The sequence below is a fragment of the Pholcus phalangioides genome, unplaced genomic scaffold (assembly GCF_987345545.1).
Source record: "Pholcus phalangioides strain wild (caught in Gottingen) unplaced genomic scaffold, Ppha-v1.0 ptg000015l_1, whole genome shotgun sequence".
Lineage (NCBI taxonomy): Eukaryota > Metazoa > Arthropoda > Arachnida > Araneae > Pholcidae > Pholcus > Pholcus phalangioides.
Genome location: NW_028301608.1, coordinates 51,609,401 through 51,628,155, shown reverse-complemented (window position 1 = coordinate 51,628,155; position 18,755 = coordinate 51,609,401). Strand labels below are relative to the sequence as shown.

General features: G+C 40.2%; 1 protein-coding gene across 1 annotated transcript in view; it reads right to left on the bottom strand.

Annotated features, from left to right (window-relative positions):
* Positions 1–18,755, bottom strand: part of LOC149076174 (eukaryotic translation initiation factor 4 gamma 3-like) — a 111,727-nt gene that overhangs the window by 75,149 nt on the left and 17,823 nt on the right. Inside the window, exon 6 of the mRNA XM_089242194.1 lies at positions 11,265–11,432. Within this exon, the coding sequence (XP_089098320.1) occupies positions 11,265–11,432 (168 nt within the window). The remainder of the gene's footprint in view (positions 1–11,264; positions 11,433–18,755) is intronic.

The following is an 18,755-nucleotide window of genomic DNA, read 5'->3' as shown; positions in this document are numbered from 1 at the left end:
AAGCAATACAGCATGCAATGCACTACAATACGTGATGCATAACAACACGCAATGCACCATATTGCAGTGTACCACAAAACGGAATAAGCACTGGATTATAATAAGCAATACAGCATGCAATGCACTACAATACGTGATGCATAACAACACGCAATGCACCATATTGCAGTGTACCACAAAACGGAATAAGCACTGGATAAGCAATACAGCATGCAATGCACTACAATACGTGATGCATAACAACACGCAATGCACCATACTGCAGTGCACCACAATAAGGCCTACAGCACAATAAGCAGTAGGCACGGCATTATAATAAGCGATACGGAACACGATGTACTACGTAATGCATACAATACGCAATGCACCACAATCAGCGGTGCACCGCAATACGCAATGCAACGCAATCAGCGGTGCACCACGCAATGCGTAATGTACCATACAATGCGCATACTGCATTGATGGGGTGCCTTGCGTATTGTTATGCATCAGCATAACAATACGCAAGGCACCCCATTCACCATATTGTACTACACCACAATAAGCAGTACTCACGACATTATAATAAGCAATACGGCACACGATGTAGGTACATCACGCAATGCAGCACAAAACGCAATACACCACAATACGCAATACGTACTGCATTATAATAAGCAATACAGTACGCGATGCACTACAACACGTACTGCATAACAATACACAACACACACCATAATAAGCAATACAGCTCAATGCGCAATAAAGCACTATACATCGCAATAAGCGCCACAATACGCCATAACCACTGAAACACAATAAGCAAGTGATGCACTATAATCAGCAATGCAACTATTTGCAGTGCGCCACAATACGCCATAACCACTGAAACACAATAAGCAAGTGATGCACTATAATCAGCAATGCACAACAGTAAAGTTCCCCTCTTCTTCTTATCGGTCGTAGGTCCTCGGCTGTACCTCCACTACGATTCCAGGGCGAAATAACTGGATTCTAGACTCCCAAAAGGAAGAAAACAACACTTTATTTAATTTATTATCCAACACCTCCACGAAACCGTCCTGTCTCTTCGGTCCAAACTTTTTCACTCACTCTCTTTTTCGAATGTCTCAACTCGTTCTCGTTTCTCTCTCTCGCGACTCCTGTTTCTCCTCGGCCTTTTTCCAACCTCTTTTCTCCTGAACCTTACACGTCCCATCATCGAAAAGCACATCCATCATTTTTAAATGATGATGATGCTTCAAGAGCGTAACTCGGTTTCTCACTGCTACTGTGACAGGGCGTCGGCATTATCTTGCGTATCACCCTTTCGGGTCCCCCAGGCCAACGCATGACGCTATCCGGTAGGCGAGTGTTGTACCGTGCAGTAGCAGCTACTTTGGCGGCGGCCATACCACCCTTGAATGGCAAATAACGGTTGTTCATCCAAGATTTTATGGGGTGGTGGTCACCACCGGCACAAGAGAAGGATGACCTTTCCCTGCCCTGATTCCTGGGTACGCCGTTGTTGACGATTGAAGATTTAGCCGGTTGGCTTCTGGTTTTCTCGGTCTTCGACTGCCGGTTCGTAGCTCTGTTGATTCCTTTGGCAAATGGACACGAAAACAATCGCCAGTCCGATTGCTTGGACGTTTCCTGACCAGCCGGGAACTGGTTCGTTGCCGATCTCCTCCTGTTGACAGCATGACCATCGTCGTATCGTTTCGAGTTCATCTCCTTGAGCTGCGAGGCCTTGCCCTCGGATGCGGACGCGTCCCGATTGGTCTTGCACTTGACGAGGGCGAGCGTCTTCTTCACCATGTTCCCGTTGACGTAGGGACAGCGCCTCGTACAGACATATGGTATCTTGGATCCTCGATTGACGACTGCCACGTCGACGATTTCTCCGTGTTCTGATATAAACTGCGACACTAACTCGGGTGTCATTCCCTCGGACGGCATGTTGCAGACCGGGGTCATTTTAGCGCATCTGGTCTCGCAAGCCGGTACGGGCACAATACAGCGCACTTTAGTGCCTCCTCCGTGGACTTGGAATTTGTTCGAGTTCCTGAGACAGTACCGGACGACCCTCCAGTCCTTGGTCAGAGTCTTAACCTTCCTGAAAGATGAGACCAACCTCAGGCTGATGTAGCCCTCCTTGTTTCTCTGGATTTGTTTCAGCAGAAAGTTGTTCTTCATGATGTTGAAGTTGGTGAAGTAGCTCTCGACTTGGGATATGATCCTCTCTTCAAGTTCTTCGTTAGGTATGCAAAAATCGTTGTTATTGCCGTTGTTGGCCTTCTGTTTGCCATCGGCAGATGAAGTACACACACCGTCCCTACGGCTCGGCTCATTGATCGGACTTGGAACTGGTACATTTTCCAAGAGTGCGTCGTATGCCGTCGGACATATTAACATTTCATTTATCAAGCGACTCGACACTGCGCAAGTAATTGGCACGTATCCGTGTTTGCCGTCGCTGATCTTCATCATACATATTTTGAGAGGGGCTATCTCACTTTCGCCAAATGCGGTCTTGATCCTTATTCTCCCCTCGCCTTCACTGTCGTCGATCTCAACCAAATCAGATCTAACGACTGAGATCTGGGTCCCAGAATCAACTACGCCTCTTATTGTCTTCTGACCACATTTCAAACTCACGGTCTGCGGTGTGTCAATGTCCGCACCAACACCAGCTGCCGGCACCGTGATATGTGCTGTTAGAACTGTGGTTTCTTCAATCGTGTCCCCCTCTTCTGTCTGGACAGAGTTCACCTGGGCCCGACTCAATGGCTCCTGCTGGCCTCTTGCAGAACAAAACCTTGCTATATGGCCTTCTGCTCCACACGCGTAACAAGTGACTGCAGCTCTCTCTCTAGAATTCGAACCCATCGTCGCCTTAGGTGGGCAGGACTCACCCTGAAGCCTCTGGTTTCCGTTGGCTTTCCATCTCGGATTTTGATGAACCGGTCTTGGGGTTCTCGTCCTGTCAGTAGGAAAGGGTGTCTTCAGAGTCCTCTTCACATCATCGAATCTATCTAGTTTCTCCGATAGCTCACTTGGTGACACCATATCACTCCATTCGTCCAGATAGTGTTCCTTAAAATCTGCTGGAACGCGTTTTTTCATTTGATCGCTGATGATTAAATCTCTTAGTTGCTCAAACGTCGTGACCCCCAAAGCCTCCGTCCATCCATCAAAATAGGTACACAGTTCGTGGTAGAAATCTCTAAAGGTGCCCTCTTGATTCTTGTGGCTCGAAGAAAACATCTGTCGGAACTTCTCTGGGGTGAGTTTGAATCTCCGCAATAACAATTCCTTAACTTGATTATAGTCCTGTACTTGCTCTTCCGGCTCGCGGGCAATTAACTGGTTCATCTCGTAGGGAAGAAGTCCCAAGAGCTCAGCTAACCAATCTTCCCGTGCCAGGGCCGCGCGACGAGCTTGCCGCTCGAACAGCACCAGGTACAGACTTATGTCCTCTTCCATTCTGAACTTCTGCATCATGTTCTGGAAATCCCGGCTGGGGGTTCTGCCGCGCCCAGCTTGATTATTCTCCTCTCTTCTGACTCCTGTCTCGATCCTCAGTCTTTCGAGTTCATGTTCCATCTCCTTTTCTCTACGCCGCTCCTCCAACTCTTTCTCTCTACGCCTCTCCTCCATCTCTTTCTCTCTACGCCTCTGCTCCATCTCCATCTCTTCTCTTTCTTTCCTATTGCCTATGATCGTTTTCAGCATCTCTCTGCACGTCGCTTCGTTGTACAGTTCACTTTCCTGTATGGTACTCACTAGTTGCATTAAGTTGAACTCCGGTCGGACTTCTACTCCCAAGTTGGCGGCCATGGTCTCCAGATCCTCCTTGTTCCCCTTTGCCAAATACGCCATCTTTATTTATCGTCTCGATACCGCCGTACAACACTTGCTCCTTTTTGCCTGGGCAGGATTGCCCCTCTCAGCACCGGTTGTCGGGTTGAATTCACGAAAAAAAAACACAGCGTGGGTGCTTGACGCTGCTACTATCCTTCTATACGAACCGGGTGGTTCCACCGTCGCTAGGACACTCTTCTTCGAATTCAGCTCGCAATCTTGAGTCGTTGAAGCTACGACCTCATCCTGTCGACTGCGCCAGTAAAGTTCCCCTCTTCTTCTTATCGGTCGTAGGTCCTCGGCTGTACCTCCACTACGATTCCAGGGCGAAATAACTGGATTCTAGACTCCCAAAAGGAAGAAAACAACACTTTATTTAATTTATTATCCAACACCTCCACGAAACCGTCCTGTCTCTTCGGTCCAAACTTTTTCACTCACTCTCTTTTTCGAATGTCTCAACTCGTTCTCGTTTCTCTCTCTCGCGACTCCTGTTTCTCCTCGGCCTTTTCCCAACCTCTTTTCGGCTGAACCTTACAACAACTATTTGCAGTGCACCACAATAAGCAATACAGCCCAATACGCAATGCGCCATCGGTTATTCGGTGCAATAAGCAATGCACCATTTTAGGCAATGCAGCACAATAAGTAGTGCAGCCTTATATTAAGTGAACCACAAAAAACAATGCACCACTATATTCAGGGCACCACATTAAGCAATACAGGACAATACCTAATGCACCACCATCGGCAATACAGCACAATAAGCAATGCACCACCATAGGCAATACAGCACAATAATTAGTGTACCACCATATTCAAAGCACCGCAATAAGCAGTGCACCACATTAAGCACAATACACAATACACCACAATAAGTAATTTACCCCCATCGGCAATACAGCACAATAAGCAATACATCACAATATGTAGTGCACCACAATACGCAATGAACCACAGTACACCATAAGCACTGCATTAGGATAAGCAATATTGCATGGGATTCACTAAAATACGTGATGCATAACAATGCGCAATTGGCCAATATTTACAGTGCACCACAATAAGCAATGCAGCTCAATATATCATGTACCGCAATACCGCACAATACGCGATGCATCGCACTAAACAAAGCACCATAATACGCAATGAGCCATAATAAGCCATAAGCACTGCATTACAATAAGCAATAAGCACTGCATTACAATAAGCAATAAGCACTGCATTACAATAAGCAATAAGCACTGCATTACAATAAGCAATAAGCACTGCATTACAATAAGCAATAAGCACTGCATTACAATAAGCAATAAGCACTGCATTACAATAAGCAATAAGCACTGCATTACAATAAGCAATAAGCACTGCATTACAATAAGCAATACAGCACTCAGTGCACTACAACAAGTAAAGCATCACAATCAGTAATGTAGTAATGTGTGTTGTCAGTAATATTGTACATCACAAATAAGCAATGCATGCATCGCAATAAGCAAAGCCCTAAAAAGCACTGTAGTACGCACCACAATACACATCAAACGCTGCATTACAACGAGCAATACAGCACGCGATGTTTTTTGTCCCATCGCCCCCTTCTTCAGAAATTGTTTTCTCACATCGCCCCCCAACGCAATCTAACCCATAGGATCCTATGTTATACTCGTAGCTTCTATAGCCCCCTAGAACTTTCCATCGCCCCCAAGGGGGCATTAACGCCCACGTTGGGAATCACTGCACTACAATATGCAATGCACCGCAATCAGTAATGCTCCATTATTTTTGCAGTGCCAAAATAAGCAATGCAGCACAATGCGCAATGAGAAGCAAGTATTCATCCTCGACTCAAAATGAAACCTGTCAATTTCCCCATAAATAGATCTGTCCAATGCCCCGCCCTGGGTACCCGAACCCTGTGTGTTGGTGATGTATACATACCTCTGGGTACATGCACAAAACTTGATCCCTACAGGTCAAGCGGTTCCCGATGTCCTCAGGAGTTAAATGAAAACTCGACCCAAAATCGTAACCGACTTCCGTAACATAAAAACGTAACAGATTTCCGTCACTCAATTCTGTAATATAAAATCGTCACTAATTTCGGTTGCTTAGAAACAGGCCCTTTCCGAGTTTGTGATTTTATATTACAGAGTAGATGTATGGTGAAAATATTTAGTATTATTAAATACCTTATCTCACGGGCGGAGGTAACAGCGGGCATCTGTTTGTCTTAATAGTTTCATGATCTCATAATAAAATAGCCATGTAAACAATGTGGGGAGAGCCTGATCAACTTTTTTCCTCCACCTTGTTGTGACTGTTGCCACCAAAAACGTAATGATGCTGAACATAACGCTACATGCCCGTATGCAAATCGTCTGAATGACATCACCAATTTCTTCCTACGCCGAATGCCTGCCTTACGACGATTCATCCAAGAATAAACCTTTTTTTTTTTTTTTTTTTTCCAAAACCGAGCACAACTCAGGTCTATTGCCATAGGCAATTTACTACCTAGTGGGTTGTGCCGGAAGTGTAAGTGCGTGTACCTAACAGTCTGAGTGCGTATCTAGTGTTGTGTATGATTTTTCAGTGCTGCCATCTATATCTCAGAAGTGAAGTGAGTAATGTGTAGTGACTGGATATTTGTACTGTTTTTAGGACTGTTGCTCTCTGTTGCGAGCGTTTTTAACGGGGAGATCGGCTCGCATTTGCGCCTCGAAGTTGGGAACCACAGGAAACCAACTTCAGCCGACCACCACTATGGTGACGGTGGGGTTCGAACCCGGATCCTCGCGATGCGACCAAGAATAAACCTGTTCACCTCCACTATAATTAGTCCGGCAAGACATCACCATCACATCCAGCTGTGCTAGGAGTGGCTTCGAGTGTCGAGCAGGGAGGCTCTTCACGATAATTGGCTAACATCTTATGTTGTTGTGTTAATATGTGTAACTAATCCTACTCTGTGCTTAAAACTACTCTGGCTAGTCCGGGTAGTCATTGTCTCGTAATGATGATTTTTCTCGTCTAGTTCTTCGAGGAGTTCGTATATTACTAATCGAACAAAGTGTTCGATGTGAGCGATGGTCGTCGTAATGTGATTTACGTCCGCATGTCCGCAGTATGTTGTTGAAGGATCCTCAAAGGAGCTTACACCGGAAAGTGATGGCCGTCATCTTCCTCGCGTGATGAAATCATCTTCTGTATGTCGCCTTCCCATCTACTAACTTCTGATGCCTCGTGATCTTTCCACTAATAGCGTGTGCTTCGTCATTGGTGTGCTGATTGATTCACGAACTGTGATCATGAACTTCCGTCGTTCAGACTGAATTGCCCACCAAACATAATTCCTGATAGGTTTCTATGGAAAATTTTTAATTTGTTCCAGATGTCGACCCAAGAATTTAAAGTTTGAATAAAACAATAAGAAAAAAGACAAACTGACCAAAGGCTGAAATGAACAGTTTCATAACTAGATGAACGAATTTAAAGGATTATAAGAAACTGCTGATCTTTTTATTTCACACGGTATATAGGTATCCCCATACGCCATGTGATCAACTCATTTCTTTGAATTAATGCATGCGAATGGATTAGAAGCTCCCAGAAGAAACCGTTTATGTATGCTTGCTGAGTCTCACCATGTATAGTGAAAAGATCTAAGTCTAGGCTTCTTTTTTTCAATGAATTCGTTTTTCTTCTTAGTGTTAACTTGATGAGTTAATTAAAGATAGCTAATCTTAACGAGATGAGTTAATTGATGGTAGTTAGAGAAAATTGAAATAGTTTATAGATCTATATATATAAAATTGATTTTCTGTGTGTGCGTCTGTGTGTGTGTACGTTCTCTATACAAATCTACAATTTTAGATCGATCGTCACCAAATTTTGCATATATACCAAATGGGACCCGACTTGAACGATAGGCTACTTTAAAATTTCGTCAGACCAGGGCAAATGCCCCAAATGGGCAAAAAACTGTCCGGCAACAATGGTTTTTGGGCCTCAACAATCACTTTCCGAACGTTTACTTTGGTTACCGTGGTTCCCTAGCAATGCGTTTCAGACGTGTATATGCCTTTACAACGGTTTGTCACTTCTTTAATCCTGTTAGTATATGTATAATAGTTTATGCCTTTATAATGGTTTGCCACATTTTCAATATACTCTCAGTAATGAGGCTTTTTGAATAGACGTCATAATCATCATCAGCATCGCTTTGAAAGTCAGGAAAAGGGTGATCCTCATAGAAATCAGTGCTAAAATTGTCGATTTAGCTGCATAAATACGGAAATTTAGTGGGGGGGGGGGGGTTTCCTGCCACATCAATAATTTCAAAAATTAAATTGAATTCTCGATTTTTGAAATATTGAATTCGCTTGGAGATACGAAGCCCAGAAAATTAAGTATGAAGTAATTAGCCGGATCTACTTTTGAGTTGGATATCCATGCAATAACATTGATTTCAACTTTTTATTTATATCTTCTCAAGCATGAAAATTAATGTCTCCGTATTGTCTTTTGATATTTATTTGCATAAATTCACATAGTTTAGGATGTTTTTAAAATTAGTTATGGGCCCCGTAAAGTGCATCGAAAAAATTCCACAGCTTTAATTAAGCATTTTTGGATGCTGAAACAGGCAGAGATGGATAACTTGAAGTTCAGGGGGAGGGAATCGAAATACCTAGCACCCATAAAAAAAAGGCGGGGAGGGACTATTCATTTCTATGTTTCTTTAAATTTAGATTTATTTATTTCATGAGTCGCGCAGGACGTCGCCATATTGGTTATCTTTAGACACGGTTTGCATGTCCCTCAAAGAAAGAGGGAGATATCACGTGGTTCATAAAGCCTCATTGAAGAAAACCCGGGCAACGCCGGGTATTATAGCTAGTATTATATAGTAGTAGTAGTGATAGCATGGGAAAATGAACAGAAAAAGAACGAAAAGTAAGAGGTTACACAGTGAAGGTAAAAGAAACCTACGATAGTATAAGAATGTAGGTCAGGAGGCAAAATTTTGGGTAATAGTGAATCGCATGTGATGGGAAAGTTTATTCCTAGGAGACAGACTGTTGAATTTATGGGAAAAGCTATATTTTGGAATGCAGTTGTATGTAGTCGGAGATAATGAGAAAATGTAATAAAACGGGACCCTAGTTGAGAACGTTGGGTGGGTAAAATAATATTCGTGTCAAGCTGAAGACCGTGGCACTGGAAATCTTATGAAAAATAAGATAAGGCTAATCTTTGTCGCTGGTCGAATGCATTGATTTACGAAGGAATGTGCGTCTAGACGGTTTCTATGGACGTGGAGCGGATCTAAATTAAATGGTAGGGTCAAAGGTTATGGGAATGTGAGATTTTCCCAGAGAAGGAGATGAGCCAATGAAATTATGTTTAATACTAAAAAGTGGTTCAGACGGGAAAAGAGAATTTCAAGATGAGCGAATGGAAAGTCTTGAAATAGCGAAAAAAGGCGGAGTTGAAATTATCATTAAAAATATAAAGAGATTTTAACAGAGAGAGGAGTAGAGTTTTTGAGTTAGATCAGAGGGATAGGGAGTCGGAATCTTAGGACAGAAGGATGAAGTCGAAGGATGGGTGGACGAAAAGCCTGAATGGGGTAAGTCATCCTCGCTTATTGTCATGTTTTTAATATAATCAGTCCCCCACATCTCTGTAAAAGTTAATCGTTAATGTGCATGTAATCTGTAATGAATCATCATAATAATGTAAATAAATTCAATGTAAATTTAAATGGGATTATACGTATTTATTTTCAAGTCTCTCAATAAATTCTAATTAGTTTAGAATATGTTTAACCCTGGGTTATGCAGTTGTTATACAAGGTTGCTCTTCACTAGAGAAGGAGACCTCAAGTTCTGTAGGAAGTTACACAACGCAATGGGGGGAAGGTTAAGATTACTGGCTTAAAAGTATTAATGGGAACTGGCATCAAGCATACGGGAAAGCCAACATTAGCTCAATCTTTCATTGTATATGAAATGCTTCAAAAGCTTTCTGAAAGCGAGATGGAAATGCATTTCAAAACAGATGCCAAGATGGACATGTTTTGATTGAGCACAGTAAAGTGGTGATAAATTACAGCTTATAACGGGGCTGTGTTAAGTTTGCATGCGCATCCGCATAAGCATAAACATAAATGTTTGTTAGTAGAGGCTGGAAAACCATGGGGGGGGGGACTAAAAAAAATTGTGAGCTGAGGCATTTGTTAGTCAGCCGAGAAATCATTGTATTTTGGATAATTTTTCTAGGAGAAAAATTGCTTATCTCCAAGAAATTTTACTGGCACCTAAATATGTTTCAATATACAAAAGACTGGATGTTGTGAAGATATTTATAATTTGAGATGTTAATATATATATATATATTTTAAAACTCATCTCTGCCTCTACCGGGAGTCGAACCCGGGTCCCTCGATTGCCGGACGAGTGCTCTGACCACTAAGCTACAGAGGAGATAGAGATTTTCTTTCGCTAGAGCGTATATGTGCCGAACGCGTATATGTTTCAATATGTCAAGAACTGATGTAAAGCTGAGTGGTCACCTTGATTTGAAAACAATAATATCCTATTCCTGTACGTTTTTTTAAATAACTTCATCCTGCCATAGCAATTTCGAATGATGAAATTGTTTTACTCAAAGTGATTCGTATCACATCAGTTCATGCCTCTACTAGAAAATATTTTTATCATTATTTGAACAGGTTTGATCGAAACATCATTTTAAGTGAAATACCATATAACAATACAAATTATACTAAGTAAATCCATAAAACATACAACAGAAAAATTGTAATGAGATACAGCAGAACCTCTTGAATCAAATAAGAGTGTAAATAAGGGTTTTCCCAGATGTTCAGGAGGTGTCTGCAAATCCCTAACATGAGTAAAATATACACTACATTCCACTTGCAAAAGTATTCCCATCATTTTTTATTTTAGTGTCTTAATTTTTCTGGATAATTTTTTAAAGCTCAGATCCGGGTCATTCACCTTCAATCCCTCAAATTCTGAATTTGATTCCTTGATCAGAGGACCAATTCAGATCAAGGTCCCAAACTTTGAAGAAAATTGTCTTTCCATACGTTCGTCAAAATTTAAGTTGGCAAGGTTTTAGATACGATGTTGGAAAATCGCGTGCTCTGGTCAAAACTAGTTTAGGATATCAAGAACACCAATGCTGTAAAAAGTTTTTCTTTACTCTCAAGATATGGCCACAACTGAACATTTGTATTTAAAAAATTAAGATTAAAAAGAGGTTGGGGGGAATTATAAACGTGAAAAAACGTCTCAAATTAGGACGAAAAGTACAGGAAAATATGTTTGATATAGACAATTTCAAGACAGACTAGTGCAACTGTATTTCTGCATACAAAATTGACCATTTACCTCAGTCCTGGTAGCTTCCCCTATGTCAGAATCTTGTTTATATTGTGGCCTCCAAGCATTATCTGCTTCATGTAGTTTAACAGCATGAGTCAAGGAGCTGGAAAATGATGTGACTTTTTTTTGTTTATCTTTTCCAGGTTGACTCCTCCTGTTTATGTTACCATGAGGCTAAATAAAACAAAATGAAAAACAAAGACAAATTAATAGCACAACAAAATTAACCTTCGATTTTACACCTCATCATTTTCTATTTACATGGTAATGCAATTTCAAACTTTTTAAAAGGATACAGAAGGTAGGTTCTGTTAAATTTAGATTTTAAAATATTATCAGGCAAAGATTTTTCATCTCTCTCAATGAACTGTCAAAAGGAAAATTTGAAAGCAAACCTTCAACATACAATGCCCTGGACGGATCATGCTGATCCCTTGGGAATGCGTGAGGATCACGTTATTATAAAAGCAAAATTAAATATTTTTTTTATGTTAAAGATGAAGGATAAACGATTAGATTTTTTAAAATTAAAAACTGATATTGGTGATGGTAACATACCATAAAAGGAGGTAAAACATTATCTGCACTTTTGCTATAACATATTTTAAGGTTTGTCACTGCCTTCTATGCACTGCTTAGTCAAATTTTGTTATCAAAATATGGCATTATTATCATTTTTCTTCCTTCTGTTTAATTGTAAATATCACAGCTCTGCCAGCACTCGGGTACAGACGCCAAGCATAGATCAGTGGGAGATCTGTTGGAAGTAAATTCTATCCAGTGATCATGCATCCTGCATTTTATGTGAACCAATATTTTTACATTTTTTTTTTTTGCTCTCAAATTCTTGGGAAGGGGCAATTGTCCCACTTTCTTAAGATTAGTCTCTTCCCTTCAAGCAGTTTACACCAAGTATGAACAAAATACAGTGGTCTGATTGCTCTGGTCAAAAAGTGTCCCAAAAACTGAAATTCATAATAGGATTACAACACAGGGATAGGGTCTACCACTTGAGAAAATGCCATACATGCCAACTTTGGAGAATTAGTATTCGGGAGGTTTTCACGCTGATCCAAAGTCCGTACAGAAATATATGTAAAAGGGATCTTTAAAACATTTTAGGGATATTTTCCCGTTGCAAAAACTGACACCGTGCAAGCCATCGCCAATCATGGCCAACCAGTAGGTTAAAGTCCTTGGATTTAAATTACCTCTCAAAAATCATATCTTGCAAACCAAAAAAATCTCTGTCAGGCCCAAAACGTTATACAAATACAATACAAATACAAATACAACGCCACAACAGGCAAATTGCCCAACGAGGTGGCTGACTTAAGAACATCATGGATCCCCGAGCCCTACCTACTACTGCTACACCCCCCCCCCCAACGAATCGGTACATGCGGGAATGTGTGTGTACGTGTAGTGCAACCTGACGTAAAGTTTGTTTCTGTGTAATGCTTGTTATGAGTAGTGCTGTCATCTGCCCCCAGTTTTACTAACTATGAGTGAAGTGTTATGGTTGAATGATTTATCGTTGTAGGACTGTTGCTCTCTGTGGCGAGACTTTTTAACGGGGAGATCGGCTCGCATTTGCGCCTTGAAGTTGGGAACCGCAGAAAACCAACTTCAGCCGACCACCACTGTGGGGTTCGAACCCGGATCCTCGCATCACGAGTCCGGCACTATAACCACTCGACCACCACAGCGGCACGTATAAAGCAGAACACGAAATCATGCCAATTTTGGATTTCAAAAGCCCGGATTGACACTTGCTGATTGGCGAATTTTGTGTTTTCTCCCAAAAAATGAATTTTTTTTTTGTGATGTGACAAAATTGCGACAACGCTTACAAAGTAGGGGGTTTTTTTTCCGATTAAATTCTTGGGGAATAATTTTTTCCCCAATGTAGGGATTTTTTACAATCACGGATGAAATTCGGGAGATATAAGAATTTTTAAGGGGTCTGAGGGATAGAATAGAAATCCGGGAGACTTGTCAGCTATGAAATGCACAAGTCAAAGTTTAAAGATGCACAAAATCAGAAGTAGATGAATTTCCACCACTGGCCTAGACTTGGAAATTTCAAGGCAATGGTAAGCCAAGCCAGCAATTGATCAACAATATAATATGCTCTCTGCAGATTAGTAATGGTTCTGTTCATCAACCCCTACATTTGTGGAAACAAACTGACAAAAAAGCAGATTATTTTATACTTCACCTTATAATTATTCCTAGTAACATCAACAAATTTTCAATCCATCAAGAAAGCAATACAAAAAAATTCAATCATGTTTCAGTTAAACACATTGACTGTCGCATGACTTACATAAAGCTATGTTACTTTTGCATCTAAAGTTATACGAATCAAAGAAAACTCAGTTACGAGATATCAATTTCATGCATATGACAAATCCTTCAAAGCACCCATCCAAGTGCCATCTAGATGGCACTTGGATGGGTGCTTTGAAGGATTTGTCATATGCATGAAATTGATATCTCGTAACTGAGTTTTCTTTGATTCGTATAACTTTAGATGCAAAAGTAACATAGCTTTATGTAAGTTGGACTATATATATATAGTCTAATCCTGTTTTAACAAACACTGTTGTAGCGAAAATCTAATTTTAACGAACACTTTTCCAATCCCCAGATAAGTTTACATAACAATGTAAAGACCTGGAATTCATTTATAATGAAATTATGACATGAATGTCGCTCTCCACTTGTTAATACAAGATATACGGAAGACTGGATGTTGTGAAGATATTTAGTATTTAAGATGTTAATTTTTTAAGGAAGGAAAAAACTCATCTCTGCCTCTACCGGGAGTCGAACCCGGGTCCCTCGATTGCCGGACGAGTGCTCTGACCACTAAGCTACAGAGGAGATAGAGATTTTCCTTCGCTAGAGCGTATATATGCCGAACGGAACCGTGCAATGGACGGTGAAACCGATCAGCTAATAGCTCATAGACGACGAGCCACCAGAGGGCTATATATATGACATGAATGTCGCTCTCCACTTGTTAATACAAGATATACGGAAGACTGGATGTTGTGAAGATATTTAGTATTTAAGATGTTAATTTTTTAAGGAAGGAAAAAACTCATCTCTGCCTCTACCGGGAGTCGAACCCGGGTCCCTCGATTGCCGGACGAGTGCTCTGACCACTAAGCTACAGAGGAGATAGAGATTTTCCTTCGCTAGAGCGTATATATGCCGAACGGAACCGTGCAATGGACGGTGAAACCGATCAGCTAATAGCTCATAGACGACGAGCCACCAGAGGGCTATATATATGACATGAATGTCGCTCTCCACTTGTTAATACAAGATATACGGAAGACTGGATGTTGTGAAGATATTTAGTATTTAAGATGTTAATTTTTTAAGGAAGGAAAAAACTCATCTCTGCCTCTACCGGGAGTCGAACCCGGGTCCCTCGATTGCCGGACGAGTGCTCTGACCACTAAGCTACAGAGGAGATAGAGATTTTCCTTCGCTAGAGCGTATATATGCCGAACGGAACCGTGCAATGGACGGTGAAACCGATCAGCTAATAGCTCATAGACGACGAGCCACCAGAGGGCTATATATATGACATGAATGTCGCTCTCCACTTGTTAATACAAGATATACGGAAGACTGGATGTTGTGAAGATATTTAGTATTTAAGATGTTAATTTTTTAAGGAAGGAAAAAACTCATCTCTGCCTCTACCGGGAGTCGAACCCGGGTCCCTCGATTGCCGGACGAGTGCTCTGACCACTAAGCTACAGAGGAGATAGAGATTTTCCTTCGCTAGAGCGTATATATGCCGAACGGAACCGTGCAATGGACGGTGAAACCGATCAGCTAATAGCTCATAGACGACGAGCCACCAGAGGGCTATATATATGACATGAATGTCGCTCTCCACTTGTTAATACAAGATATACGGAAGACTGGATGTTGTGAAGATATTTAGTATTTAAGATGTTAATTTTTTAAGGAAGGAAAAAACTCATCTCTGCCTCTACCGGGAGTCGAACCCGGGTCCCTCGATAACGCTCTATATATACGCTCTAGCGAAGGAAAATCTCTATCTCCTCTGTAGCTTAGTGGTCAGAGCACTCGTCCGGCAATCGAGGGACCCGGGTTCGACTCCCGGTAGAGGCAGAGATGAGTTTTTTCCTTCCTTAAAAAATTAACATCTTAAATACTAAATATCTTCACAACATCCAGTCTTCCGTATATCTTGTATAATGAAATTGTTATAATGAAGTGATTTCTCCGGTCTCTAAGAGTTCGTTATAAAAGGATTTGACTGTATATAGAGCTTACTGCTTATATATTACTACTTATTAAGATGACTAAAGTTCATTACAATTCACATGTCCCCCCCCCCCATTTTCTTTCCAGAGGAATTTATACCAAATATTGGCCAATACTATTAAGAGGAAGTGTTTCAATGTTTTCATTTCACAATTATACAATAAACATTTGACAAGTGCCAGCAATTTGTAATTGATAACCTGTGGGGAATTGTTGAAAAAGCATGTGAATTCCTTAGTGTGGTTTATATGCTGTTTTACATTACCTACAGCTTTTTTCTTCTGACATTTTTGGAACAAGAATTTTTTTTTTAAACATAATTTGCGGATTATACATAGGAAAATTCAATACGCTAGAAAACAGGAAACTCTAAGCACAGATTATATACCGCTGTGTCATATCTGCAGCTTTTATCTCTGAGAGATAGGAATATAAATTTGAAATATAGTCTGTGAAAGTAATTTTTTAATGATTTATAGATGGCAATAGAAAAATTCCAATTTTTTCTACACAAACCATGATAAATAATCCCTTCTACTCCTCATTATGGATGAATGAAATTTACGCATGTAAACTATATAAATTATTCACAGCTGCTGACTATACAATGGCGTTTCTTACTCAAAGTAACAAAATTTACATCTGCAAGTTAAACGTATGAAATTATTTTACGTTTTTTTTTTTAAATAAATGGCTCACTGACCTGCTACAAGGATAAAATTTTTACTTTATTTTTAGAAAAAACTTTATTACATAACCACCCCCTTTCAACTTAACTTGACAACCCCTTAAGACTTCATTAGTGGGTGGTAATACAAATCACCATCAAAATGCTGTGATGAAGTTCCTACCTTGTTCTGTATAAACTGAAAATAGTAGCATTTACAGTCGATCCTAATTATGTTCCTACTTACGTTTTCCCACTTATTACGACTTGTTTTCATGGATCCAACTCTAATTCTCATTAGATTTTCCGTTTAAAGCGTTTTCCTGCTTATGTTTTTCATGACTATAAGCGGGATCCACCGTATTTCACACATTATGTTTACATACTAGAGGGCCTCAAATTAAAAAAAAAAAATTGCACGTGTGAAATGTAGGGGTCTTTCCTCAAAGAAGCAAATTTATAAGTGCAAATTATAGCAGGAAATTACAATAACTTAAAAACTATGTGTTTTTAATACAGAAACCTCATATCCAGAAAAAATATCTGGCTATGTAGTTTCAACAACACAGCTGCATTACACGAAAACGAACAATTAGCAAAAAGCACAATATATACATTAGGGTGGAACGAAAAAAAAAATTTTCGAAATTGCTATTGTAATAGAATTTAAAATATGCCTTTATGTGAAGAAATACCATTCCTAATTTTTTTCCCCAAAATTCAAACTTCTTGAGGTTCCTCATCGCCCCTAAATTTTACGCACGTGTGGAATTCTATAACATGACACCGCGGAGGAGGCTTTCCTATTCCCATGAACACGTGATTCGTTAAGTGAACTGGATGTTTTTCCCTTGTTTCCAGTATTCATCTGCAATCTTACCCCTTAACTGAGAGGGTGTATAGCAGTCAAAATGACGACCAGAAGCTTTTATTGACATTTTAGGAAATCCTAAAGAGTTGGATTCTCGGGTCTTGCCCACCTATGGCGATGTTATGCTTTGTTATTTGCTGACTCAACGCAATATGAAGGCACAACAATCAAGAAAAGATCCAGCAATTGCAGACATTCTTGAAATTATCCTGCCAAAGATAGAAAAATATTTGGAAAATCGATTCAATTCTTACGGTTTCTCACCAACGGATATGCAAAATTTTCAAAGACTTTTACTGTAAATACAAGAATCTTCAGAAAAATATGAAAGCAAGGAAAGATTCTCAAACTTTCAAATTCAACTTGGAATCTTTTCAGTGGGAAGCACGGAAATTGTTCGACATTGCTGCATGCAAATGTGATTTTGAAGAGTTTAAATGTGACAAGTTGAGAAAGGTCCCAAATTTAGAGCGAGATTTCTTGCAATATCAAAGTACACGCAAGATGGCCATTGGTCGAGTAAATGTCCTAATAATGAAGAAAAACAATGAACAAAGGAAAATGAAAATGGTATCCCATTTGAAGTCATCTCAAGAAGAAACGGCGGAAACTAGTTCATCAACCACTGAAAACTCATCTATATCCAACGATTCTGAGGAAAGTGATCTATATGAGCCACAACACAGTTTGCCGTTGAAGTTAGCATTTCCATCTACCAGTACCTGAAGCTGGTCCATCAATCTGTGCTGAAGCAAGTACTTCATTTGCTTTTGAAGTTCTACCATCATCCTCACAGATGAGAACTAAATTACCAAATGTTGCTCTTGCTTGTGATAGAAGATGTGTCTGATCGATCAGCTGCAATTATTGCGAATGCTGTGCTGGAAGATGTTGGATTATTGACGAAAGAGAAGCCAAATATGACAATAGACCGGATCAAAATAAGGCGTGAAGGAGCATCACAGAGAGTTCTTTTGCAAGATAAAATTCCTAGAACAAAATGTGCGAGGAATATATTTTGATTGTAAAAAAGACAAAACCTTAGCTAATGTCAAAGAAGGTGATTCTTTCTATAGAAGAACCATATGTGAAGAACACATAACTATTGCAGGAACCCGAGTCAATTTATCTCGGTCACACAACTCCAAGAAGTAGAGCAAGGGATATAAAGTCATCAATCCTAGACTTTTTGAAGCGAGATTTTGATAGGAAGGAATTGATGGCGATCGGATGCGACGGAACTGTTACCAACACTGGTTATAGAAATGGTGTTATCAAGTTAATAGAGAAAGAAATAGGCCATCCCTTGCAATGGCTTATTTGTCTTTTTCACTTCAATGTGTTACCTCTAAGGCATCTTGTGAAGCAACTTGATGGATGTTCCATTAGTCCACACGGGCTTCAAGGTGATATCGGAAAAAGTTTGGAAAATTGTGAAAGATTACCTATATATTGTGATATTTAAACCAATCTTTAATAACCTTCCGATAATGGACAGTGACAACACTGATTTAAGTACAGATCAGATATATCTTGCGGAAATAGTACGGGCAAAAAATTGAGAATCAAGAGAATTCTAAAAATTAGAAATGAAGGATTTTATCAGAAGCAGAAATCCGTACATTCCATGTTCCGAAAATAA